The 27,630-nt window shown below is 44.3% G+C and overlaps 1 protein-coding gene across 3 annotated transcripts in view; it reads left to right on the top strand.

Annotated features, from left to right (window-relative positions):
* Prkn (parkin RBR E3 ubiquitin protein ligase) overlaps positions 1-27,630 on the top strand; it is a 1,218,641-nt gene that overhangs the window by 599,710 nt on the left and 591,301 nt on the right. For all 3 annotated transcript variants that reach the window (XR_012908104.1, XM_075950830.1, XM_075950826.1), the window contains exon 5: positions 8,682-8,765. Coding sequence is in view for 2 of the 3 variants with exons in the window: in XM_075950830.1 (XP_075806945.1) it covers positions 8,682-8,765 (84 nt within the window). In the remaining variant the exon portion in view is untranslated. The remainder of the gene's footprint in view (positions 1-8,681; positions 8,766-27,630) is intronic.

Below are 27,630 nucleotides of genomic sequence, written 5' to 3'. Positions count from 1 at the left end.
GCAGCTAAGTGATTCTTTGTTAGGACATGACACATGATTCTCGTTTTCCTGTCCGGCGCCCACATGCCCTCAGCTCCTCTATCCCCCACTCACGAGTCCTCTGTGCTCTAAAGATCTTTCTTTCCATTGTAGAAAACAATCACTTGGCACACGCTTGCCATGTAGCTGTTGAAGAAGTGTGCAAGGGTCAATTCAAATATAACATTTTCTAAATTTAAGTTAAAGAAACAGAGGTCATGGATTTGAGAGAGGGTGACAGTGAGTACATGGAAAGAGGTTGGAGGGAGGAAAGAGAGGAGGTTTCAATTTTAAAAAATAAAATAATAATGTCTTCTAAAAACAGAATGAGGCAAGTTAAAGTTAAATCTGCTGTGTGATGGCGTGACTTTACTGAGCCTTTTCTGCTTTCAGGGAGGTAGAACCTGCATCCCAATGGTGTAGGTGTTATGTGATGGAGGAAGGTCATTGGTAAGTAATAAAGAAACTGCTTGGCCTCATAGGTTAAAACATAGGTGGGAGGAGTAAACAGAACAGAATGCTGGGAGAAAGAAGCTGAGTCAGGAGTTGCCATGATTTTCACACTCCAGGCAGATGCAGGTTAAGATCATTCCTGGTAAGCCAGCTCATGGGCTACACAGATTATTAGAAATGGGCTAGTCCAAGTGCGAGAGTTAGCCGAGAAAAGGCTAGATATAATGGGCCAAGCGGTGTTTAAAAGAATACAGTTTCCATGTAATTATTTCAGGGCATAAGCTAGAGCTAGCCATGTGGGCGGCCGGGTGCCAGGTACGCAGCCCCGCTGCTCTTATTTCAACAGTTATGGACAAGCTCACTTCTACCTTGTGTTTATCACTATGTCCGAGAGAATTCTTTGTCACTTTTATTATTTACATCACAATCCTTTGGCTTGGCGTCATAAAGAAAGTAACAAATGTATTTTCCATGTGACCGTGTGCAACATCTACCTGTATGATGTAGGCAGTTCCTTACCTTCCGAGACTGCTGTGGGGGTTGCTGTACAAGCACTGTGATTAATGTTTAAGCATTAAAAATTAAGATATCAAAGATGTATATCTGTGACATGCACAGTATCTTAGCTAGGGTTTCTATTGCTATGAAGAGACACTATGACCATGGCAACTCTTAGAAAGGAACGCATTTAATTGGGTGCCTTACAGTTCAGAGATTCAGTCCATTATCATCACGGCGAGACATACCGGCATGCAGGCAGGCATGGTGCTCGAGAGATAGCTGAGAGTTCTCTATCTTGCTCAGGCAACAGGAAGTGGTCTGTCTCACTTGGCGTGGCTTGGCCAGCTTCACAGTGACACACTTTCTCCAACAAGACCACACCTTCTAATAGTGCCACTCCCTTTGAGGGCCATTTTCTTTCAGACCAGCAAACAGAGGAGATTGCTCTTACATCTAGACTTTTGGGGCAGGATCTATGCATCTTAGCAGCAAATATATCCTGCTTGGAATGATCCATGTCTCTTTGCAGCTGTTGTCAGGGTGGAGTTTTCTTTACCTGCCTCATAAGGTATACGGCATTCAGAAGACGCCTCTGTGCAGCTACAGAGAACCACTGCCTCCCTCCCACTCTTCTCCCTGTAAGCCATGATGGAATAGATTACTTTTAAACCTACAGTTTCCAGAGTCTCTGCTTGCTCAGTGATACTTGCCACTTGACATGACTTGGGAGACAAAGCTCAGCAGACACTAGGCTTGAGAGCATCTGTCCTTGGGAGAGATGACCATTGTGCCTGGAAAAATATCTGAAGCTGTTCCTATCAGAACACTCAGTGATCTCAAAGTCACAAGGCCGGGCAGTGGTGCACACCTTTAATCCCAGCACTCAAGAGGCAGAGGCAGGCTGATATCTGTGAGTTTGAGGCCAACCTGGTCTACAGAGCTAGTTCCAGGGCAGACCCCAAAAAGCCACAACAAAACCCTATCTCAAGAAAAGAAGAAGAAGAGGAAGAAGAAGAGGAGGAGGAGGAAGAGGAGGAGGAGAGGAAGGAAGGAAGGAAGGAAGGAAGGAAGGAAGGAAGGAAGGAAGGAAGGAAGGAAGGAAGGAAGGAAGGTCGTAAAGATTTAAAAATGACTAGTCAAGCTTTGGGGGTGCATTCAGAGTCAAGCAAAGAAAAGACTGGTAGATATGGGAGCAAAGCATGACTCTGATTAAAAAGATAAGTTTTATCACATTCCTCAGATTTGATTGTCTTTTTCCCAGTTGCTGAAAATTTTGATAAGTCTGCTATAACCACGGCTCATAGCCAATTGTGATTAAGAAATAAGCAGGATGCCCAAGTCCTTCTGAGAGTGTCGGCGCATGATACACAATGGTGATTTTACATTTGTAACTGGGGGCTTCTTTCTTCAAATGCCACCAAGGGACTAATGAGTGTGATTAGAGGCCTAAGTAGAAAAGTTCTCTTGTCCTCCGAGTGTTTGTAGTTATATCAAGAGGTCATGCATATACTTAAAACTCAAACATGCTGATTGCTTTACAGTAAGGATGACCACTTGTAAGGTCACATGTATCCTCTTTCCCCCTCCCCTGGTTTCACTTTCTCCTCCCACATTTGTTTTCATAGAATTTAACCAGAGTAACATACTTTTAGTTCTAAAATTGCAATTAAAAATTCTGCTTATTTTCACTAGTGTGGCTCTAAACCTGAGACTTAAAGAAACCTTTACATTTGGTCTTAAGGGTGAGTGGTGACCCCCTGAATAACTGGACATCTTTGTCTTGGTGACTAATTGTATAACATTGTGTCCTGATGGCCACCCCAGAAGCAGTAGCTCACTAAACAGAATGGATAGGGTTGAGATCTGGTGTAGTAAAATGGCCTGAAGCAAAATGAGTAGAGAGAGGCACAAAGGGAGAGGGTCAGAGCCTTATGGGAGCTGGTGGGAGCTGGTCATGCAGACATTCCTGCCTTAGCAGATATTGGGTGAATCATGTCCTTCATCTCAGGCGCTGCAAACCACCCACATCAGAGGGAAGCACAATACTGCTTCTGGGAATTCCAGGTTCCCAAAGGCTAGCAAAGAGCCATTGGAGCCTGGCTGTGGTGATTCAGGCTGCCAATCCCAACATTTGGGAGACAGAGGCAGGAGGATCTCTGAGTCCAACTTGGTCTACAGTCTACAGAGTGAGTTCCAAGACAGTGAGGGCTACACAGCAAAACCCTGTCTCCAAACAAAACCAAAACCAAACAAACAAACAAACAAAAAACCAGCCGACACTGAAACAAGCCTGCATTATGCACACCTTGTTCGGGCTTAGCAGTGGCTTGTATAGACTAATGGTCTGAGAGGTAAAGTGTCTTACAGGTGGATGTCAGCCTTCTGCACGTCCCATAGGATCGTGTGTGTGTGCTGTGTGCATACATGTCTGTGTGCGTGCATGTCTGTGTGCATGCATGTCTGTGCGCGTACATGTCTGTGTGCATGCATGTCTGTGTGCAGGCATGTCTGTGTGCATACATGTCTGTGCACATGCATGTATGAGAGGTCAAAGTGTCTTACAGGTGGATGTCAGTCTTCTGCACATCCCATAGGATCGTGTGTGGTGCTGTGTGCATACATGTCTGTGTGCATGCATATGTGATGGTCTTTTGTGGCCTGTGTGCTGTGGCATGTGTATAGTATGTGTGTATGTGCGCATGCATTTGTGCATGTGTGTGTGCGCACACACACATATGAACGTGGGTGCACATGTGTATGTCTGTATACTGGTGAAGAAACGCCAGGCTTAGTCTGGCTCTAGGCAGGGTCTCTGGCTCTGTGTACCGTCACATGTTTACTAGTTTCAGCTGTAAATTTTCCAAGTATCTCGAGCCTGATTCCTGGCACTGAAATGGTCCTTAGGCTAGCCCGTGGTGACTGATTTACTTCCTGCAGTGTAAATGATGACTTCGCATCCCTTGCCTCTTCGTCCAAATGTCTCCCCACCTGGCTCCAGGCCACTAGCTGTCAGACCACCTGTGCTGGAAGCTCTGCCCATCCCCTGTCCTTCCTGTCATACTTACAGACACACTGCCTACCCCTGACTGTCTCTTAAGTCACAGATTGTGATGCCAGCACCCTTCAGCCTTCTGTCTGGGAGCTGTCATTCCCCTGTGCCCCTTTCCATATCTTGAGTCCCCAACATACTTTGTGCTATTCCTCCATCTGATTGCTGCAATTATAGGTTAGAAACACTCTTAGACCTTTGAAGGAGTTACTGGAACTTTAGGATTTTGTGTTGATTTTTGTTTTGAGGCAGATAACCTGGCCATTTTCTCAGCACATTTGAGGATCTTCTGTTGATGAGACTCTGTGGCAGGTTCCCTCTGCTGTCTTTCCTCACCTTTGAACTATTTTTTCAGTTCTCAGTCCCCTTATGGCCTACAGGGCATAACTTACCTTTTGCTGGCTACTGAGCATTTCCAGGAAAGCATCATCCACTTCTGTGGCCTCCAGTCCCATTGGTTTCATGTGTTAATACACAGATGAATTCCAAGCTGATGTCAAGTGATACCTCAGGGGAGAAGTGTACGTGCGTGTGTGAGTATAAGTGTCCCCAGGACAGTGGGAGCAAGCAGTCCCCAGACATTCTTTCAACACTGCCCCCCTTTCCATGTAATTACATGTATATTTCCATTTAAATATCCATATTCAAAATCGGAATGAATTTAGGAAAAATCATTTCATTAAAACATGGCCACTGTTGTTTGTCAGTAATAAGGAGACCGCAGCCTGGAGGGACATGGCTTGAGCTGTTTCTCCCTCATTATTTTCCTTTCCCACCTCTTCAGCGTCTGTACTCCTGCTCTAACGCGGGTTTGTGAATACGAACTAGGAGCCACTGTTTCTGTTTGATGTAGCTGCAGGTAGCTGTGCAGCTCTCTGGTGATCTGGGTGGCTTCCAGTTGGTTAGTGCTGTATTCAAAACCTCTAAATTAAGTGTATCATGTTCTTTGGATACTTTTAATAAAGTGAGGTTTACATTAATAATCACACACACACACACATAAAACCTCTCAGTAGAGAAGTCCAAAAAAGCACATGAGAAACAGGAAAACATGCATGGGGGAAGGGGGAGTCTGACATGTGGTCAGGTAGCAGGACCTTGAGATCCAAGCAGACAGCATAGTGGCCACCCCGGCATAGAGGGGCCCTAAAATTATATGGAGTCAGATCATTTGTAACCTTAAAATGTTCAAGAACATTTTAAAAGCAAGCAAGCATGGGTGTTTCCTGCTGAGGACATAGGTGGCGGTACACACCCTTTTGATGGAGGAAGGTCATTGGTTAAATAAAAAGAAGCTGCTTGGCTCTCATTGCTTAGGAGATAGGTGGGAGGAGTAAACAGAACAGAACGCTGGGAGGAAGAAGAAGTGAGGTCAGACTCCGCAGCTCTCCTCTCCGGAGCAGACGCAGGAAAGACGCCATGCTACCTGCTCCAGGGAAGACGCACGCTCTGAAGCTCCGACCCAGGATGGACTTAGGCTAGAATCTTCCCGGTAAGACCGGTGCTACACAGATGATAAGAAATGGGCTAGTCCAGGTGCGAGAGTTAGCCTAGAAGAGGCTAGATAGAGATGGGTCAAGCAGTGTTTAAAAGAATACAGTGTCCGTGTAATTATTTCGGAGCATAAGCTAGCCGGGCAGGTGGCTGGTGTTGGGGACGCAGCCCCGCCGCTCCCTATTACTACACCCTTTCTCAGCGTATGCTTGCCTGGTACCCAGAAGCCTCCATGTACACATGACATGGGACATGAGGCATTGGATGTTGTTAGAAGATCATGTCCTCCTGCAGAGGTATTGCCCCAAACGAGTCTATGAGGCAGCACTGATATTTTCAGTGTCCTTTGCTAATCTAATCAAAGGACTCTGGGTGCTAAAGTTGTGTTTTTGCTTAGTAGAATGGTGTGTCCAGTTCCAGGCTCCTCCGTGTGGACTGGGATGCTGTATATCCAGTCCCAGGTCCCTCTCTGTGGACTAGGATGTTATGTGATGTTAGTAGACCAGGTCTGCCCTAGCAGAACCCATATCCAGTGAGGGAACAGACACCCACATCATCAGTCATACCACTTGTTGGGAAGTGACACCTACTATAACGCAATGGATGGTGGGTAGATCGGCTGCAGAGTGTTCCACTCTGGAATGACCGTCTCTACAGTGACATTCAGACAGGACCAGGGACTCAGAAAGTGGGTAGACCAGCTGTAGAATCCATCTATACACTCTGTTGACAGAGATTTCTGTCCCACTTGTGTCCACAGCCGTTCAGTCCCAAAAGAAACACACAGAGGCCTACATTAATTATAAACTGGTTGGCCAGTTAGCTCAGGCTTTTTATTAACTAATGCTCACATCTTACATTAACCTATAGTTTTTGTCTGTGTTAGCCACTTGGCTTGATACCTTTATCAGGGGCATTCTCATCTTGCTTCCTCTTGGTTTGGTGACACCTGCAGACTGAGTCTTTCCTCTTCCCAGAATTCTCCTGTTCTGGTCGCCCCACCTATACTTTCTGCCTGGCTACTGGCCAATCAACATTTTATTAAATGAATACAACTGACAAATCTTTACAGGGTGCAGACCATTGTCCTATAGTATCCCCCCTCCTTTTTTTTCAAAACAAAAACTCTGAATCTAATCTTCTTTGTTTAGCTTTTCTTCCTGACTATTATCCATAACAACTTGTAACCAACACTCTAAACAAAGACAAATATCCATATTCCATTTGGGGGGGGTGTGGGTATAGTTTTCCAGGCTACTTCCTGCGATTGGGGGCACTGATAATCTTATAGGGAAATAAAGAAAATTTAGAATTTTGGTCGAGTCCTGACTATAATATTCTGTGACTCTTGATCATCTCAGCCAGCAGTCTTGAGGCTGTTCAGGATGTATAACTCAGACATCTGGGCCATCTGCTCCTATCAGAGATTTCTCAGGGGATCTTCCTTGATCAAGCCTGATTTTTCTTAACCCAGAATAAATCCAAAGCCTTTAATTTCCTGTTGAAACAAAAACAAAACCTCCTCTCCAAAATAACATATCTTTTGACTTAAATTTTGAAGTGAAGGCATTTTCAAAATATATATGTTAGATTAATCCAGCAGCATTTATAATCAAATGTCTTTTAGCAGCTGTTGTTCCTTCCTCAGTCATCAAACTATTCAGAGACAACACAAAAACATACAGTATCCAGACTCTCTGTGTATTTTTCATCTTTATATGGCTTTATTTTAAACTATTTTTTTACTTTTATTTTTAATTTTTGGTTTTTTGAGACAGGGTTTCTCTGTGTATCTTTGGCTATCATGGAACTCACTATGGAGACCAGGCTGTTCTTGAACTCACAGAGATCTATGTGCCTTTGACTCCCAAGTGCTGGGATTAAAGGTGTGTGCCACCACACCTAACTACTCTCTTTCTTTCTTTCTTTTTTATTTCTTTCTCTCCCTCCTTCCTTCCTTCTTTTTTTTTCTTTTAAGGACTTTATTTTTTTCTTTTCTCTCCAAAGCTTACATATATTTTATTTTTAACACACTGTAAACCATTTAAAGATTTGTTTTCTTGTTTGCATGTTTGTTTCTGAATCAATATTTACTGTGTAGCTCTCTTTTTCTCATGTCATGAATCTTTAATTTTCTAATCAATGTGGCTAGGTCTAAAGCTGTGGCCTCAATGGCTGGATCTATCCCATTTCTTAGTTTTCTGAGAGTCTAGCCTCATGGGGGAGGTACTGGCTGGAGCCATGTTTATTGCTACAACTCTATGGAGTTTAAAGGTCTCAGCCACCACCAAGAAGCATGCTGATGGCTATTCATAAACACCATTTAAGTGTTTGGTGGTGGTCCTCTTAAAAGAACTGCAAGGTTTTTGCAGCTAAAGCTGAGTCAGGAAGCCTCTCTTAATGAGATGCTTTCCCTTAGCAAACAAAGTCCACACTAGAAAATGTCGCTACCAAGACGCTGTGCTTAACTCTGTTCTTTTGTGTCTAGAATTACTTCCCAAGCTCTCTCAGGTTTTATGTGGGTGTAGTTGTCCCTGTTGGAACCATTTGTTGACAGAGGTTTCTGTCCTGCCTGGTCCTACAGGCGTTAAGTCTTAAAGAAACACACAATGGCTTACATTGATTATAAACTGGTTGGCCTAGTGGTTCAGGCTTTCTTATTAACTAATGCTTACATCTTAAATCTTACTTACCTGTGTTAGCCACATGGCTTGGTACCTGTCTGTTATCACCAAGGCATTCTCATCTTGCTTCATCTTAGTTTGGGTTTTTATTAAACCAATACAACTGACAAATCTTTACAGGGTACAAGACCATTGTGCCACAGCACTATGTAGTGCTGTCCCACACCGGAATGGCCTTTGTACAGCAACATTCAGACAGGACCAGAGACTCAAAGGACTGGAGGAAGGAACCTGTTTGGGCCAAATAACAATGAATTCTTGTATGTTCATGTGGACACTTCTGACCCAGCAGAGCCTGCGAGAACATCTGGGAAAAGCCCCTACCACATCTGTTAGCCACACTGTGTGGATCACTGTAGTCCCATCATTTCACTGTCACCCCGTGTTTCCAACGGGAAGACTTCATGATTGTCTTGGGAAGGGCATTTGCATTTCTGTTGTTTGCAGGATATGATGATTTTACTTGTTTTTGTTTTCCACAGGGTCCGTCCTGCTGGGAAGATGTCTTAATTCCAAACCGGATGAGTGGCGAGTGCCAGTCTCCAGACTGTCCTGGAACCAGAGCAGTAAGTCTTATGAACTTAAAATATAACGGCTTTCTCAGGTTTACTAGGAGATTAATTTAAGAGAGAGGCCGGAGGTGTCAGCTGACTTCCTCCAGCCAGTGATCCTATGAGAAGTAGGTTAATGTTCAGATGTGCTAGCAACGTTTGCCAGACTCTCCCTGTGCTGTTGGCTTCACTGTCACTTCCCCTGTAGCAGCCACTTCTGGTGATGTACAAAGGCAATGAGGAGAGCTCGGAGTGGGAGAGGAGCTGACCACCAGGATGAGCACACAAATTTGTTGTCCCTTGCCAAGTGCTGAGCCTGAAAGCATAGGTGCAAGTAGCATTATAAGGACCAAGCATGTTATATCTAGGAATATATATATGTATGTATATATATATCATATAAATGTATGCATGCAATAATAATTAGTGGAAAAAGTGGCCTTGAATTTGCTCTCCAGGGTCCAGGGTTCATGAGATCTTATCTCAAAAACCAAGGTAGAGAGTTATTTGAGGATGACATCCAGGTTAATCTCACATGTTCCTATTCTCATGCTTGCCCACACATATAAACATGGACACACACACACACTCAGGTTGAGTGCTCAGTTCCCAGTACTGCCCGCAGCTCAGCTGCCATTTGCAAGCCCCATGTTTCTCCTGAGAATCCGTCCAACCAGATAGAAATTGGGGTTCCTGCAGCCTCTTCTGCTGGGTTTAATTGTTCAGGGAAGCCCTTACTTCCCAGAGACAGCCAGTCACAAACATGCTTTTTAACATACAACAGACACCACCTGGAAGACCACAAGCATTATAGGATGTACCTGCTGGGAAGCGGGTACACAGACTCAACTGTGCATTTCCAAAGTCACTCTGAAATGTGCCCATTTAAAAGCCTTCTGCTGACATTCGGAGGTGGTTAATGAAGTGTCAAAGAAGGTCTGGTTCTGAGCCTGGCAAAAGAAAAATGAGATTGAATGCCGTTTTTTTCTCCCCGTCCTGTATCTCGTGTTTCTATTCCACACCAACCAAATATTCATCTTTTGGTTCATTTCTTTCCCCTCTTGCTGCTTTCTGAAGTGATGGGAAGTTAGAAAACGCATCATAGCTGATGGGTTCTATGCCTGAATTGCGTCTACTGCCTTTTCTGTGTGCCTTTCCCTCTTCACAGCCCACACTTCACACAGAGGAGATGCTTCCCAGAGATCCTGGGCTCTAAAGTTTTCTCTCACATGATGCTTATCGTTGTCAGCATGTTTGTATCATTTGTGTAATGCAGTACGTTCAATCTCAAAAACCTCAGGCCAGTCCTTCTCTGGCTCTATGCATTTCTAGATCTATAAACACTGTCACGGTGCCAACACAAATGTCGGTGTTGGTTCACAGACTGTCACAGCCAGTTGGCAGTTCATATCTTCTCTAAGGAGCAAAGCCTGTCAACAGCAATAGGTACAGTGTTTGAGCTGAATCGTTACATGGGCCTGTTCACGCCGGTCTGCCTGGTGATGGCAGGGATGCTGAGGGTGGGGAGCAGCGGGCAGACAAACGTTCTCCATCACGCTGGGTTCCGGACCACAGACAGACTCTTTATGAATGCAAAGGCCAAAGAAAGAAATCTTAAAGAAAATGATGACCTACATGTCAATCACAAATCGTGGTGCAGCCTTGTGAGTTTCCCACTGGTGTAAAATTAAAGTATATTGTTTTTAGAGCAGAATTCTTAAGTATAATTAAGTATGCATGTGTATGAATATGTATAATTATGCTATATATAAAACAATAGACGTGATTATATATAATTACAAAATGTATGCGTGTTGAGATATATATATGCATATGTATATACATATGTATCAACAGATGGAATGATAAACAGGTAGATAGAAAGATGGTTGGTATATATGTGTGTATATATATATACATATATATGGTATTTATCTCTGTTGTATATGACATCTTGAACTCTATATATTTAAAATTCAAAAGAGCAGAGTTCCTAATCTATTCCTAATTAGTATTTATCTATTTAAATATAGTCTAACTAGTTCACTTTCAGTAGCATCAAGATTTAACCTCAGTTATTGAAGTTATTAATATGGAGACTGAGGAGATGGCTCAGTTGGTAAACGCTTGTGCTACAAACGGAAAGACCGGAGCTTGATTCTCAGAGTGCACATTTTCAAAAGGCCAGATATGTGTCACATACTTGTAATGGCCAGTGCCAACGAGGTGGAGAAAGTAGATTTCTGAGGCTCTCTGGCCAGATAGCCACCTACTTGGTGAATTGTAGGCTCAGTGAGACATCCTGCCCTGAAGCAAAAGATATGGACCGCATCTGAGGAAGGACACTGAGATCCGCGTGTCTCCTGGATCGGCATACATGCACACAAAAGATATGGACCGCATCTGAGGAAGGACACTGAGATCCGCGTGTCTCCTGGATCCGCATACATGCACACAAAAGATATGGACCACATCTGAGGAAGGACACTGAGATCCGCGTGTCTCCTGGATCCGCATACATGCACACAAAGTAAGATATGGACAGCATCTGAGGAAGGACACTGAGATCTGCATGTCCCCTGAATCCGCATACATGCACACAAAGTAAGATATGGACCACATCTGAGGAAGGACACTGAGATCTGCATGTCCCCTGAATCCGCATACATGCACACAAAGTAAGATATGGACCGCATCTGAGGAAGGACACTGAGATCCTTGTCTCCTCTGAATCGCACACACACACACACAAAGAAAGCAACACATAAAAACGCAGTTCACCCTAGCGCACTTTAGACAGGGCGCACTGCACTGGCTCAGGTGTACAGTAATAGCTGTATCTTATGAAGGAGCGTGGCATTTGTTTTGAAACACACCTTAGCCTTTCCCAAATAATCAGCTTACAGGGAATTTGCTTGAGATTAAAAGTGGACACAATCAATTAGAATTTTCTGTGCTGGTGCAATTAATTCAACTTTGGATATGGCAGAAGGCTTTGCATTTGCTATGCAAATTCCTTTATATTTTCCTTCCTCAGTAGTCTTAACAGTTGAGGTCATGTCTGTACTGTGTCTGTCCGTCTGTTGGAGAACATGTGTTGATCTCAGTTACACGCATAGGCTAAGGAGAACCCAGAGGTTCTGATGTCTCCCAAAGGCATGAAGTCTACTATCAAACATTTCCCAGCCATGCCCCATGGCCTCAGTGGTATGTCTGTGTACACGAGTCATTTCTCGGGCAGCTGCACTGTGAAGGGACCCCATTAACCCAAATACATGCTCACGCATCAGTGGGAGTGTCTTGCCAGGGCCCCAGCAGTCTCAGGGGACCGCGGGTCAGCTGTATGTGGAGGGTGGCAGATGAGAGCAGAGGCAAACCAAACGAGGAATGGACTTGTTCACTCCCCTTTCGTTCTGCCCTGTGGCTCCACAAAAGACAAATGCTCGCTCTGCCCTTAGACTGTTCTCCTCAGTCATATTTTCTTAATTCTAAATAAAATTGAATTGTGAAAGCTTCGAAGTCAAACCCAGATGATGATTGAGTGGTGTCTGAGTGTGACGAAATGTTCTCTGTTGTCTGACATGCTATTTGGGTGACAAACTAGAAACTTCTAAGGGCATTTTTCAAAAACCAATCAAGTATTCAGACTCAAGGGCAGCTTATATCTAAACCAAGTTTTCAGTGCCTGATAAGAAAGTTTCCTGTTCTTTTCTGAGTTGCTGAGTTATTTTTATTATGATGGAACTGGATATTGTTTAGCAAATTTAAATAAACACCAAATTTTGTTCATATATGAAAATGTACTAATCTAAGAAGTATTGTTTTAGGGTACTTTTTTGAGAATTTCATAAAAATATGCAATTCTTTTGATCATTATTACTCCCCACTTCCCCCACTGAACTCAGAAGTGTGGTTTTTAAAGATGCGAGAGGAGGTTAGGAACCCCTGTAGCAAGTGTCTCCGTGTAGCTCACACCGCCTTAGCATGGATGAGGAATTCACTTCTATGGGCATCCAAGCAATGTAGCAACCCCATAATGCTCGAGTGCTAGGAAAAAAGAAAACAACAACATGAAAAACAACTCTTTGCCGCTGCAGCCAGGAATCCCAAGTTCTTCTTATTCTTGATGTCATGAGTCTCAGCCCTGTATTTTATGCTCTCCTTTGGATATGAAGAAATAATGTGTCCGCGTTACCACAGTAGTGTTTGTCTTAATTAGGATTTCCGTTGTTATAACAACAACCATGAGGAAGTATAACCCTGGGAGAAAGAGTGATTTCATCTTACTCTTCCAGGCAATAGTCGAGCGGTGAGGGAAGTCAGAGCAGGAACCGAAGTGATGGCCATGGAGGGGTGCTGTTCTCCTGGACCACCCACAATGGGCCAGACCCTCTCCCATCAACCATCAACTGAGAAAATGCCCCCACAGACTTGCCTACAGCCCAGTTTTATGAAGGCATTTTCTCTATTAAGAGTCTTTCCTCTCAGATGACCCCACCTTGTGTCAAGTTGACGTAAAAGTAGCCAGCCCAGTGTTTTAATGTGAGAGCTTTAAATCTTCCACTAATTCCAAACGCTTCAAATTTTTCTATTAATGATTCTAAAACTAGACTGTCATTGGGGAAGGAAAGACACAACTTGATTATATCTTAGACAACAAAGAATTAGCAAAGGAATTCCTCATGATTCCTCGTGATTGATGAGTGAAAGGAGGACCTCTGGATCGGCAGGTTTTAGATCAGAAAGATATATTTATCTGCCAGAAGGGTGGCAGAAGTATGAAACTATTTTCTAAACAATTCTAACTGAAATCCTGAGAGCTGGAGGGAAGCCGGCTCTCGTGTCGGTGTTAGCAGCACTGAAGACCTCAGATGGGGTGGCAGATGAGACATAAATGAGAACATCAGGGCTTAGGAATGTGACGGAGCCCTGAGATAGCCTCAGCGCGGACACACAGGAGGCCGATGGAGTGAGAACAGAGGAAAGCTGTGAGGGTAATGGGCGGGAGAAAGAGGCCTGGTCCAGGGCTGGGAAAGAGCCTTCTTGGTCCTCCAGCGGGTAACTGATGGCTGGAGAGCCCGCACTTCATCATGCCTTGATGGCGGTCATTAAGGAGCCCTCATCTCTCTCGCTCGGGTCAAACTCTCTCTCTCAGAAAGTTATCAGGGGACCAGAGTAAATTTATTTTCAAAAGTACACACTGATTTTTTTCTCTTAAAGCTAGTTTTCCAAACAAGATTTAAAATGGGAAGTGTTATTATATGGGCAATCAAATTTGAATAGACTCCATGAGTTTGTGACCCACACACGGGCAGCATATCGGCTTCTCATGGTTCTTTAGATTCTCACAGCCTCTGAGGTCCCAGGCAAGGATCATGGCCCTTGATGCTTACAGTTTGGGGAAAGAAACTCCAAAGCGATCTTTTTAGCAATGTTTTCTTTGGGTGAAGACAAAAAAAAATGCCTAAAGTTTAGAACAAGAAAAATATAATTTATAAAATCTGTGTCTTTCCACGGAGAGAACTATAGCAACCATCCCATAGCACGGTTGATTGTTAGTTACTGTCAAACAGCAGCCACAGCCAAGACTGGTCTTGAAGAAGGGTCTGTGTGGGAAGAAAGGACAGTGCTCAAACTCTGGCAGAGCAAGGACAAGAGGGAGTGGCTAAGACGACTGTGCCAGGCTGGGGGTGGAAATGAGACTTTCATACACTGCTTTCCCAGGGGAGAGGAATCCAGTGTACCCCAGACACCTAGACAGGTGATTGCACCATGACCTAAGTGTCAGTGAGGCTGAGCTGACCCAAAGGGGCATCTCTGTGAGGACAGAGCAGAGGTCAGCAAGGTCGTGTAGCCTGGGTGCCAGGGAAGAACAAAACGGTATTTCTGGGGTTAAGAGAAAGGGAAATTCCAGAGCTGGCTTTCAGAGACTGGGGGTGGCGGCTGAGCTGGGGAACAGGGAATTTCCACCACAATAGCCAGGCAAGAAGAGCACATTCATCAGATACAAAAACTGAGGGGTGCTGGGGATGGGAAGTTCAGACTCATTCAGTGCACGCATTTCCATTGAGGGCTGTTGTTGGGGAGAAAGCCAACACTGTTAGCTCTGCCTCAGCCCTGCCCTACGCTGCTCTCCTGGGGTTTGTCAGAAAGGTCAAGGGCACAGGATGTTCAGAAAGCAAGATGGGAGAGAATTCAGCTTGCATTGTGCGGGGTCAGCAGGACCTACCAGAGAGGGTCTGGTCAGTGGGTAGGAGTCTGGCTAAAGCTATAGAGGGAGACCACAGCCGAGGGTGCGACTGGGAAATAAAAAGACGCAGAGTGCAGTTCCCCTTGTGTGTCTCCTCTGTCTCCTCCTGTTTAGTTTGGGAGAGGATGTTTATGTCATGGACCCTCACCCTGTTGAAGTTTGAATAATTTCAAAGGCAGAGCACGCAGGCGAGCTAGTTAGGATAGTAACAGTATGAAGACCAAAAGGGAAAGAGGAGATTTTGAAAACAATAAAAAATTAATTATTCTTTAGCTTTATCCCCCTCCCCCACAACACACACATTGAACCCCTGGAGTGCTGTGAATCAAGGTAAATGAGCACTGGGGTTTGCCTTTCCTAAAGCTAGAAACATAACAAACAAATGAGATTTGGGTCTGGAGTTGATTAGAAGAACCGCACTTCTATTGTATTGATTGGGTCATTAAAAGCGGCCATATGGTTGTTTTCTGTCGTAACTGTTCACGTTTCCCCAGCATGCTCCTCAGCAGGGGTCTGTCTACTGGTTGATTGAAAATCTATCTTTATCTACAACTCTCTGTTATCTGCAGTGGCCAGAAGTGGCTGGCCCACGGAGAGGGACGCCTCTCCTCTGCCTTCTCCCTGTCGCTGGCTTTTGTGTCTCTCACTGGAAAGCCCAAAGCCTCTTGCTCTTGTCGTCAGCGTCTCAAACTATAAAGGGGTGCAGAGACAGTAGGATTGTTTCCTGAGGAACGTTGAGGTATTTGTGCAGTTGACCTGTCCTTAAAGATGGCTGAGGTGACTGGAGCTGTAAGCCTGACTTTTGTCCTGTCCACCGACCCCTATCCGTTCCTGGTTCTCTATTTTGGGAACGAAGGCTGTATATCATTTTTGGAATTTCACTCAGCAGGTTGTGCAGTCCCGACTCCTGTCAATTCTCCTTGGTTCTTGAAAGCAAAAAGTCTTCGGAGATTGTAGACCTGTCTTTATCTGAAGGCGTTCCACCTTACAGAGAAGTATCTGTGTTTCCCTGGTTCCCAACAGTCATTTTCTAAAGTTATCTCATTGTTCATCTCTTGCCTGCTGTCTTATAAAAATGAACTATTTCTGTGTGATTCTACCATACCATTAAAACTACACCGAAGCTCATAAAAATCCCTAAAGACATTAAATGGCTCTGTATTGTATAATTAAGACTCATAGCACTTAGCACTTAGCACAGTGTCCCTCTATGAAAATCTTTTCTGGGATCCAATTTAGTGTTTACGGTGATTATTAATTAGTACAAGACAAGTATTTGAATTTGGACATTTCCTTGTTAAAACAGTGGAAATGCTTTAATGGTCTCGCCCCTAAGAAGAGCTCCAAGAAGAGCCATATACTTTGAGAATGGAATCATTCATTTGAATAAAGGCAGAGAGGAATGCCTTGCAAGGCTAGTTACGTGTAAGTGATTATGCAGTCGACCTCCTCCCTAGGACAGAGCCATCAAACTCCTGCACTGGATTTCAGTGTCCTGTGACGACTTATGCTGGGGCTGCAGACCAGACTGCTCAGTCGCATGGTGGAGTCCAAATGAACCCTATGGCCCAAGAGAGTAAACTGAAGAAAGATTGGCCACACCAAAAACTTACCTTAAATACTAAGAAGTTGCAATCAGTCAAAATCAGGACATATGATTGGCTGGTGTAAGTTATCTTAAATACTAAGAAGTCGCAATGATTCCAAATCAGGACATAAGCACTGTTGGAAGCATGACATCATACTGAGAGCTAATTTGTCTAAATTTGCCACATTTTCTTTCCAACTTTGGCAACTACCGTACTTCCTCCAAATCCCGTCACAGATGCTACAGGAGCCCTCAGAGGACACTGCCGAAGGCAACTGGAAACAGTGAGGGGAACACTTGAGAATGGCAAAGCTGAGATCAGTTTAAAGGGCAAGAGGGACAGCCGTGCCAGGCAGTGGAGGCGGGACGGCAGTTGGAGGGCTGGGGGGGATAGTGTTTTTCTCCCTGACACTACCGCTTTGTGGTTAAAGATGAGTCAATGCCAAAGGCCAATGCTGGGAGGACTCCCTAGGGGCCACAGGCTCAGGAATAACAAAGCAGGCTTCATGTGGAGGTGACCCTGGTTTCAGGATTGTACTCTGGTGTCTAGCTCCACAGTGATCATGTCCTCGCTCTCAAGTGCAGTATCTCCCCTCTCTTCTGTCCCCCCACCACCTTTTTTTTTTGAGACAGTATTTCTAGAGTTCCTGACTATGCTGGAACTCCCTCTGTAGACCAGGCTGTCCTCAAACTCACAGAGACCCACCTATCTCTGCCTGCTGAGGGCTAGGATTAAAGGGTGTGCCGCCACCACTGCTCCCTTCTTTTCTCTGTCCTTGGCCCCCTGCCCCTCCATCACCATATCTCCTGAACAGCTCCCAAAATAATGAACACCAAAATGAACCAGGTATCCATCGTGACAACACCGGCTTCTATATTTGTGTTCAGTACATATCCATATAATTAACATTAAAGAGACACAGCTTCTATGTATAAATTTGTGTGTGTCTGTGTGTGTAAAACAATAATAAATAAGAAGTCATAATTTTGAGAGGGATTGGGGAAGGCATAGAGGAGGAAATGATGTAAATAGATGCTGCAGGAGGAGATGGCTCCAGGAGGGGAGATGGCGAAGGAGCTTCATGCCTCGGCCCTGCACTTAGGGTCCTTCTGCCAACATCTGCCATTTACGTGCACAAATAAGTATTCAGCAATTGCAATGCCCGCCTTTGAGCCTCCTTGACTGTTTCTAGGTAGGGCAGAGATAAGCAGTCTCTACCAAACCCTGCCGAGATTGCAAATTTGCTGCTAAGTGATTTTTTTTTAAGGACTGAGGACAATAACAACTTACAAAATCGCCCTAGGTGCCCATCAACAGATAAACAGATACAGAAAATGCCAAAAAATAGTACACACACAATGGGGTTTTAGTCAGCCATAAAGGAGAACGAAGTTATGTTGTTTGCAAGGAAATGGATGGAACTGGAGGTCTATTAAACAAAATAAACCAGGCACAGGAAGGCAAATAGCACATTTTTTTTATTTGTGGATCATAGATTGTATATGGATACATATAGCACATGACTCTGTCTAAGGAGCAGGAGGAGGCCTGGGGAGGTGATCTAGGGATGAAGAGGAGGGAGGAGGGAGGGTGGGTGTGGTCTAATGTGTGGGAAATAGGAAAACATTTGCCTTTATGAAGCCTAGTGTTCTACACAGAGAATACAGCAACAAGAAAACCACAGGAACAGCATTGCGAGTGTTTTCCACACACCAGAAGACGACTGTTGAGCCTTCCACAGTGTTCGATGTGTCACACAACTCTTTGGGGGATTAGGCACACTCTGAAATGAGCAGTTCTCTGTTTGCTTGTCTGTCTGTCCATTTGAGTGCCTATGTGTGACAGTTTCATAGACCATGGTGCAAATTAGAAATCAGACGAAGATTTGGTGGTCAGGGGAATCGGCATAGAATGGAGTGGGCTTGGAGCAGCTTTGGGGGGACAAGCTAATACTGTCTCCTATGCACCTTTACTGAATTTTAGTGTTAGCTAGACACACCAGCACTCTGAGTCAAACCTCACACAGCACGAACAAGGCACACCTGGGAATTGTCACCATGTAGCTGTCGGCTATAACTGTCGTGTCTGCTAAGGCTATCACTAGGTTTAGTACGTTATTTGTCCAGTCACTTGTCAGTGATACAGTCACACATGACTTTATGGAATGGCTTAGTTCATAGTGGTTACATTTTCATGAAAAGGAAAGCTTAATATGAATTTGCCAAGCAAGAGTTTGGTCAGGGAGCCAGAGGAACTTGATCTACCAAAGGTATCCAATCGAGATTTGGCATTGTCATCTACAATTGTGTCAAGACGCATTTATACCTATCCGGGGACACTTGTGGTCTGTGGCCCGGAGGTCTGACATACCTGTAAGACTCTTGTTCTGATACACAGAGACTCATGACAACAGACATATTAGTGCATTTCTCAAACACTTGTTTTATGTGTGTGTGTGTGTGTGTGTGTGTGAGAGAGAGAGAGAGAGAGAGAGAGAGAGAGAGAGAGAGAGAGAGAGAGAAAGAGAGGAGAGAGGGAGTGTGTGTGTGTATGTGTGTGTGTGTGTGCACCGTGTGTGCGCAGTAGCCATGGAGACCAGAATAAGGAGTTGCAGATAGCTGTGAACACCTGGTGTGGGTGCTGGGTACAGACTTGGGTCCTTTAAAAGGGCATTAAGGGCTCCTAATTGCCAAGCCACCTCTCCAGCCCCAATACCACATTTTTAAAGGTCACACTGAAAGTGTAATTTAGAGTCATTATACTCCATTGTTGCTGAATTATTTTCATGATAAATGTTACATTTTCTAATCATAAGAACATTGTGTTTCTTGAAAACAAATAGTTCATTTACTTTTACATAAAGTGTAAAACTTGTCTTAATGAAACTACCTACCAATATCACTCTGAATACCAAATTGAAATTCCAGTCTATTTGCTGCGTATGTATCTGTGTCCGAATATGGACACTGAAAATGGGGCTGTTGCTCAGACATGTCCTAATAACGTGTGTTTTTACATCTTGTATGTTGCTCAGTTCACATATTAAGATGTGAAGGTTTAAATCAGTGGTTCTTGATCTTCCTACAAGATTCCTGCAATCCCGTAACAGTCCCTCATGCTGCGGTGACCCCCAACTGTAAAATTTTGGGGGCTACTTCTTAGTTGTAATTTTGCTACTGTTGTGAATTGTAATGTAAATATCCATGTTTTCCAATGATCTTAGGTAACCCCGGTAATTGGGTCTTTCAACCCCAAGGGGTCGCAACCCACAGGTTGAGAACCACTAGTCTCCATGCTGTTTTCAGTAGAGGCTCCTGCTTCATTCTTTGTAAAGGAGGTACAGTTGCTAAGTGTGGACGCTGGTCCACATTTTATTGGACAGGCAGGCACTGATAATTTCCTCCATGTCTGCCTCTATAAATTTGGTCAGTGTCAGACAGACCCTGGAGCAGAACGGCAGCCTCAAGACCTGTGATTTAAGGTCTTAGGGGCTTCACTCACAATGCGTTGGCAAGGTAGCTGAGGTTCTACCTACCCTGCACCAATGAGAAGGTGGTTGCATTGAGGTCTTCACCCTCCAAAGTATTTCTGGGTCAGTTACTTAGGTGAAACCTGGAAATTTGTGTTAAATCACTCCGCTCCAATTATGATAGGAGTCTTTTCTGTTCATCTTAATGGTTATTTCCTTTTTTATATATAATTTTACATTATTGATAATTGTTTCTTTTTGCTGTTGTTTGGTTTCCTCTTATTTTATAAGTAGCATAGATGAGCCTTGAATTTATTAGTAGTAATAGTAGTATTTCAATTTTATGTGTACGACTGTTTGGGCAGCATGCACATCTAGTATGTCACATATATGCAGTGCCTGCAGAGACCAGAAAAGGACTTCAGAGTCCCTGGGACTGAAGTCACACATGGTTGTGAGCCATCAGGTGGATGCAAGAATCAAACCCAGATCCACTGGAAAAATTAGCAAATGCCCCTAAACACAATCATCTCACCAGCCTACATTCTTGATCCTCCTGCCTCTTCCTTCTAAGTATTAGGATCACAGTCATGCACCACCATATCTGGCATAAACGTGTGTGTGTGTGCTCGAGTGTATGTGAGTACAGGTTATCTGATGTGGGAGTCCCCTCTGTGTGCTGTGATTACCATTAATGAATATGAAACTGCTTTGGACCTATAGCAAAGCAGAACTTAGGTAGTCAGGGAAAGCTAGGCTGAATGCTGGGAGAAAGAAGGGTGGAGTCAGGGAGCCACCATGGAGCCACCAGAGTCAAACATGCTGAAACTTTGCCAGGAAGCCACTGCCACATGGTGATACACAGATTAATGGAGATGGATTGACTTCATATGTAAGAGTTAGGCAATAAATAAGAAGCTAGAGCTAATGGGCTAAGCAGTGATTTGATTAATACAGTTTGTGTGTGATGGTTTTGGATCTAAGCTAGCCGGGTGGCCAGGAACCAGCAAGCAGCTCTCCTTACTGCAGTTACACATGCAGAGGTCCGAGGATAACCTTGAGATTCCATCTCCACTTCCCATCTTTGCAGCGGTGGCTCTCTTGTTGTCTTGTTACTGTGCTGTGTACTCTAAAATGGTCCACAAGCATCTAGGAATTCTCCTGTTTCCACCTCCCACCTCACCCGGAGTGCTTTACCTGGGTCCAAGAATGCAGACTCGGGTCACCAGGATTGCAAGCAGGCCAAGTACATCTATCCTTGTTACCCTTAGTGTGTCATATAGGCTAAAATATTTTTTACCAGAAAGTAATATAGCCCGCAGGCCTTTGTATGGTATTTCATGACTCTTTGGACCCTAAATCTTGATTTTAATTAGAGAAGTTATCTTTGTAGGCCCTTGCCCTTCAGCCTACCCCTCAGTAGGATTTTCTCTTCTCTGAAGGTCACTGAAGAGCTTTGCTGAAGTCTTCCTGGCTTATTTATAGCCTAGTGTTTTCAAATGTCTAAAGATTTGATCCATAGTGATATCATTTCAGTGTGAAAGGTTTTGTGTGAATTAGATTTTATTTCTTTCTCCACGCCAAGTTCACAAATTGTTTGTTTTCTGTATTATCTGTTGAATAAAACATAGCTCCACAGACTCGAGATAAATCTAGAGTGTTCTGCTCACTTCTGCCTCCAGACCGCATGGCCTTGACCCTTGGCACAGAACACACACTGGGGTATCAGGGAGGGCCAGAGCACGTGACCCACACTGCTCTCTTCGCCTTTGCTGATCTCACATGTTGCTCCTTCCACGTGCTTCCAGAATGGCCTATCCATTTTAAAACGAGGTAGATGAACTTGTTGTTACAAGCATATTGTCTTAGAGAAGTAGTTAAGAAAGAATGCGATTTAATCCCAAATTATACAGTAGTAAAGTGTATCTTATTTTAAAATTGCTGGCTGTATTTGGAAAAATTCAGTCCCCCTAAACTTATTTTTCCATCACTTTACTATGTAAGTACACAGCAGACACCAGTATTGGCTGGCATTCTGAGTCGACTAAGAGCTGATGTCCCTTATTGGGCTGTAATTTTCCCTAAATGACAGGATGGAGTCTCCAGGACAAACTGAGAGACCCATTCTCTAAATGACAAATGTGAAGTTGGGCTCAATTTAGGTAAAATATGTTAAATCGGCTGTGTGAAAATAGTTTTAAAGTTATTTTACTTGAGTTATCTCTTTCATAGGTAAATTAAATATTAAGAAAATGAGTGCTGCAGGGCTCTTGCATTAATAATTCCTCTTAGCCTAATACTCTGTCCATCTCCCAAATAGTATCCTGTAATTCTCTTAAATACACGAGACCTTTGAGCAAGTCATATAGTCAAAGTGGATGGAAATGAATATTTCATAAATGTGACTTTTATCATTCTGTGACATTTTAGATAGATTTACTAAAAAGGAAGGTATGTCTAACTCAGTGTTCTTAAAGTCAGCTGACCGTGGGGAAACCTCAAACCCATGTCCTTCTTGCCACCCTCACCGTAGCCACGGTGCAGTCAGCTGTGGTGGATGTAGGGGGTCCACCAAGGAAGAGGGACTAGAACATGCATGTAAGAGAATGTCAAAATGAAGCCCATTCTTCTGTTCAGCGTCAGTATGCCAATAAAATTATAAAAAGTCATTCAAGCAAGGAAAATCCACGTCTTCATTATTTTCCAAATGCTGGTCGTGGTGTGTCCTTAAGCCCAACCTTGGTGTCTTCCCTTTGAGGAGTGATGGCAGGGTCTGTGGGGTTGTTGGGAGCGCTGGACCAAGGGTGAACATAAAGTAGTGCGGTACTGGATGCTGAATTCGGTCCCAAGCCGCCTGTACTGCCTGCAACTTTCAAGTAAACCTCAGGGAAGAAGAGGGTCACTGTGATGAGGTCGTGAGGGTCCTCACACCACTTCCTGTGTGTTCTCTCTTTCTGACTGAAGATGGGGTGTGATCAGCTTCTCCATGCTACTGTTATGCCTGCCTTCTCCGCCATGAGGGACACTCTCCAGTTGCCATCGCCTTCCACCCTGCCGTCGTGTCTAGTCAGATGACTGGTCACAGGCTGACAGCTGATCACACATGTCTGGCACTGACCAAACATTGTCTAAATTTGGTTTTCAATATCAAGCAAGCTAATAATATTTTAAAAGAGGCTATTGTATATAGCTTTAAAGTATGTCTATTCCAATTCCTTTTTCTTAAGTTTCCAATATTATATATAGTACATTTCCAATAAAATCTAGTCTGTGTCCTATCCGTTCACATAGAACCAATCACACTGAGGCCATTTTCTTGTGGCATATATAGTGTTTTGAAGCTCTTGGTCCTGTTTGTCAAAACGACCATTTTCTACAGACCATATTGGTTCATACATTCAGAAAATGTGTCGTGTGCAGACACAATTCTAGGTTACGAGGAAAAGAAGTAAAGAGTATAGAGACACTGGGAACAAGGTCACAGTCAGTAGTTATATAGTGGTATATTATTGTGTTTTAATAAATAAAGCTTGCCTAAAGATCAGAGTACAAAGTAGTCACGCTTGTCAGCCATACAGGCCAGGCAGTGATGGCACACACCTTTAATCCCAGCACTGGAGAAGAATAGAAGATGGGAAGAGATGGCTCTCAGTCTCATTCTGAGATCCCTGGAAGCAGGATCGCCATTCGGACTGAGGTAGAGGTAAGAGCCGGTGGCTGGCTGCTTTGGTGTTCTGATCTTCAACTTGAATCCCAATATCTGTCTCTGGGTTTTTATTATTTGTGCTCCACAGTTAAGTGGAGGAAGAGCATATCAGTAGATAACTTCTTTCTGAAAGCTGCAAACTGGTTTCTGGTCAGCTCTGAACAGGATAGACTTTCTAGACCAAAGCCCAATGACAACTCTTTTAACTACTGAAGAGCCCATGACAATGAGCAGACCTCAGAATTCTGGGTTCCCACTTTGCCTTTAAAGAGCCAAGACAACATCATAAGGCTAAGCCATCTTTGGGATTCTTTACCACTGTAAATATCATGTAGACAGAAATTCCATGGGTTTGTACCCTTTATTAAAGGTGAATGCAGATGGCACACTAATGATATGGGTATGAGCGTCTGTGAGGTAGTAAGACACATAGGTATAAGCATCCCGTGAGATAAGAGGGCACACAGGTATGAGCATCCTGTGAGATAAGAGGGCATACAGGTATGAGAATCCTATGAGGTAAGAGGGCATACAGGTATGAGCATCCTATGAGATAAGAGGGCACACAGGTATGAGCATCCTGTGAGATAAGAGGGACACAGGTATGAGCATCCTGTGAGATAAGAGGGCACACAGGTATGAGCATCCTATGAGATAAGAAGACACACAGGTATGAGCATCCCATGATATAGTAAGGCACACAGGTATGAGCATCCTATGAGAAAAGAAGACACACAGGTATGAACATCACGTGAGATAGTAAGGCACACAGGTATGAGCATCCTGTGAGATAAGAGGTCACACAGACATGAAGTACATAAGTCTCTTGAAATACAAATCACTTCCTGAGATATATTTGGTGTTGCAGTCATTTTAACTCATGTGAAGCACATGTTGTTATACAAGTAAGTGTCTGTGCAATCACTTAAAAATTTATCCAAAGCACCAACATGGTACTTATCTGGGGTGCTCTCCAAAGAGCTGTTATAACATGCTTCAGACACCCATCTTTCTTTAGCCAACACAACGCCTCTGCTGTGTTCCTATCCTAGCCAGCCTCTCCCTGAGAACTGCCCACTGACCACTGTCACCCCCACTCAACAGAAGTGCCCCAGCTGGCCTTGCTAGCAGCTGTGCATGTGAAGTGCCAATACCTGCCTTGGGCCTGCAACTGCCCATTGCCTCAGGCTGATGCTGCAGAGGCTCTGGGTTCCTTAGTGACTGGGTACCATGTCCCTCCTTCCCATTGCCTCAGGCTGATGCTGCAGAGGCCCTGGGCTCCTTAGTGACTGAGTAACCTTGTCCCTCTTTCCCATTGCCTCAGGCTGATGCTGCAGAGGCTCTGGGTTCCTTAGTGACTGGGTACCATGTCCCTCCTTCCCATTGCCTCAGGCTGATGCTGCAGAGGCCCTGGGCTCCTTAGTGACTGAGTAACCTTGTCCCTCTTTCCCATTGCCTCAGGCTGATGCTGCAGAGGCTCTGGGTTCCTTAGTGACTGGGTACCATGTCCCTCCTTCCCATTGCCTCAGGCTGATGCTGCAGAGGCCCTGGGCTCCTTAGTGACTGAGTAACCTTGTCCCTCTTTCCCATTGCCTCAGGCTGATGCTGCAGAGGCCCAGGATCCTTAGTGACTAGGTACCGTGTCCCTTCTTCCCATTGCCTCTAGCTGATGCTGCAGAGGCCCTGGGCTCCTTAGTGACAGGATACCGTATCCCTTCTTCGGCTGACTGGTTGGCATCTTACCTGAAGCCCCAGAGTAGCGATGCATATGCACATCACTTCACAGAGCCTCTGAAGAGGCAACTTCTTTCCTGAAGGAAGCCTTCTGTGTCCAGAAGATTCCAGAAACATCTCCACAGGAGCACACAGTATCTGGGGCCCAGGGCTTTCTGCTTCAAAAGAGCGATAAGCTACAAAGCTGCACCCACAGCTCCTGCCTCCGCAGGGCCCCAAACCTCTCTGTTTCAGAGCATGCACCTGACTTTCCTTTGCTGCTCACTAAATGTCCATTTGGTAGCTGGGCTCAAAACACTGGCAAACCCGTTTCATTGTGGGAACTGAAGTGACCACCTTGTAGGAGACAGAAACCTGGTGACAACTTTTAAAATATCAGTAGTTCCCACTTGCTCCTGCCCATTGGGTTAAAACAGCAGTATACTGTAGAGCCAGGCTGTAGATAAAACACATCAAATGATCCAAATTTATATCACGGGGCTCTGCTGGAACAGCGCCGTGGAATTCTTGAAACTCCTCGTGGGAAACTTAGTGACAGCCATTCCATGTTTCTGAACGCTTTACTATTCAGTCTGATCAGAGGGGACACACAGAATTCATTTATGATATGACAAAGGGCTTCCACACCACACCTGGGCCCCTTTACCCCCTCCTTAGTCCCATCTCTCCCCGCAGCCTAGAAAGCCCTTCTTAAGAACTTCCCACTTACACCCTTTCTGGCCAGGGAACTTTCATTCAACCCCAGGCATGTTGTGACATGAAGCCAGGGTGTCAGCAAGGCATTTGCTGATAACACAACATAAGGTAAATGATTTTACAATAATTACATGCTATTCCTATAATTGTACCATTTATTAACGAGGAAAGCAATTTTGCTTACCAATTAGATAGATATGCTCATGTATTTTGTTTACAAAATCTTGGTCATTTCAGAAACTGTTGGAAATGTATCCCAAACTGAAACCCAAACACAAGTCATCAATTCAAACAGAAATTTTTAAAGCCAAACACTCTGACATATTACAATTTAAAGATGTCCGAATTTGATTCCTACATGCTGAGGAATGACGGTGAGGAAGCATTCAAAGTCATTGTTGTGTACAAGAGCAAAAAAGCACTGTAGTTCCTAACATAGAATAGCCTGGAGGTAGGTGTCTCAGGCAGCATTCTGCGGCACTGTGTGGTGGGACCGTGGTGTGTGGTGGGACCGTGTGCGGCGTGACCGTGTGTGGTGTGACCATGTGTGGTGTGACCATGCAAAGTGCACAGGATTGTGTTCAGAATCAAGGCCACCCTGGAGTTGCACAATGCCCCATGGGTGGCATGGCCAGAGCATCTTGAACGCCTTACGTCTTTGGCTATGAATTAGTATCTCCCATTCAGAAACCATCTACTTTCCCACTGTCTTCCACAGCCCTCAATGTAAGAACCAGGGTTCTGGATCACGAGCCACAGTAAGGTCTGGGTTTACAGAAGCACAGATTCTGCACTTTGTGCTTTGGTGATCACTGTCTTGTGAGAAAGCGAGGCCCAGAGAAACGATGCTGGGTATAACAATATATGTGCTGGATGAGGGCTGTTAACTGGCCTGGACAGGGAAACTTAGCAGACATTAAAAACCTGAACTGACTCTTGAGTAACTTCATCATTTTTCTGTAGTTTCCCAATAGGGCAAAAGTCTTGCTTACCCAGCGCTGCTTGGCCAGGGTGGAAGGTGCATTTCTACAAAAGAACACAGGGGTCTGTCATGCCAGAAGCACAGAACTGAAAATTAGCCAACGGGAACAATTTTCTGGAGGATAATGGCAGAGTAATTTAAAACACGTTGAACTTAATGTACAAGTGAGTTGTGTTTTTGTTACCTTTCTCTCTGCTGAGAATGCAACTCTACAAGAAGCGACTTATAGGAGAATTTATTTTGTCTCATGATGTTCGTGCCAGTTCTAAGCTGTCTTTTGCCTTTCCCCTCTTTTAGTCAGCCGAAGCCCCCAGGACATAGCATGGTACAGCCCACATTTACTTACTTTGGGTCTTCCTTCTGTGGAAGAACCCTCATGCGACACTCCCAGAAGTGGTAACCTGGGCAACTCGGTAGCCAAGATTGACCACCAGAAACTGTGAGCATATGTGAA

This window comes from Microtus pennsylvanicus, chromosome 1 (assembly GCF_037038515.1).
Source record: "Microtus pennsylvanicus isolate mMicPen1 chromosome 1, mMicPen1.hap1, whole genome shotgun sequence".
Lineage (NCBI taxonomy): Eukaryota > Metazoa > Chordata > Mammalia > Rodentia > Cricetidae > Microtus > Microtus pennsylvanicus.
The sequence above is the reverse complement of the archived record's forward strand: the minus strand, read 5'-3'. Positions and strand labels throughout refer to the sequence as shown.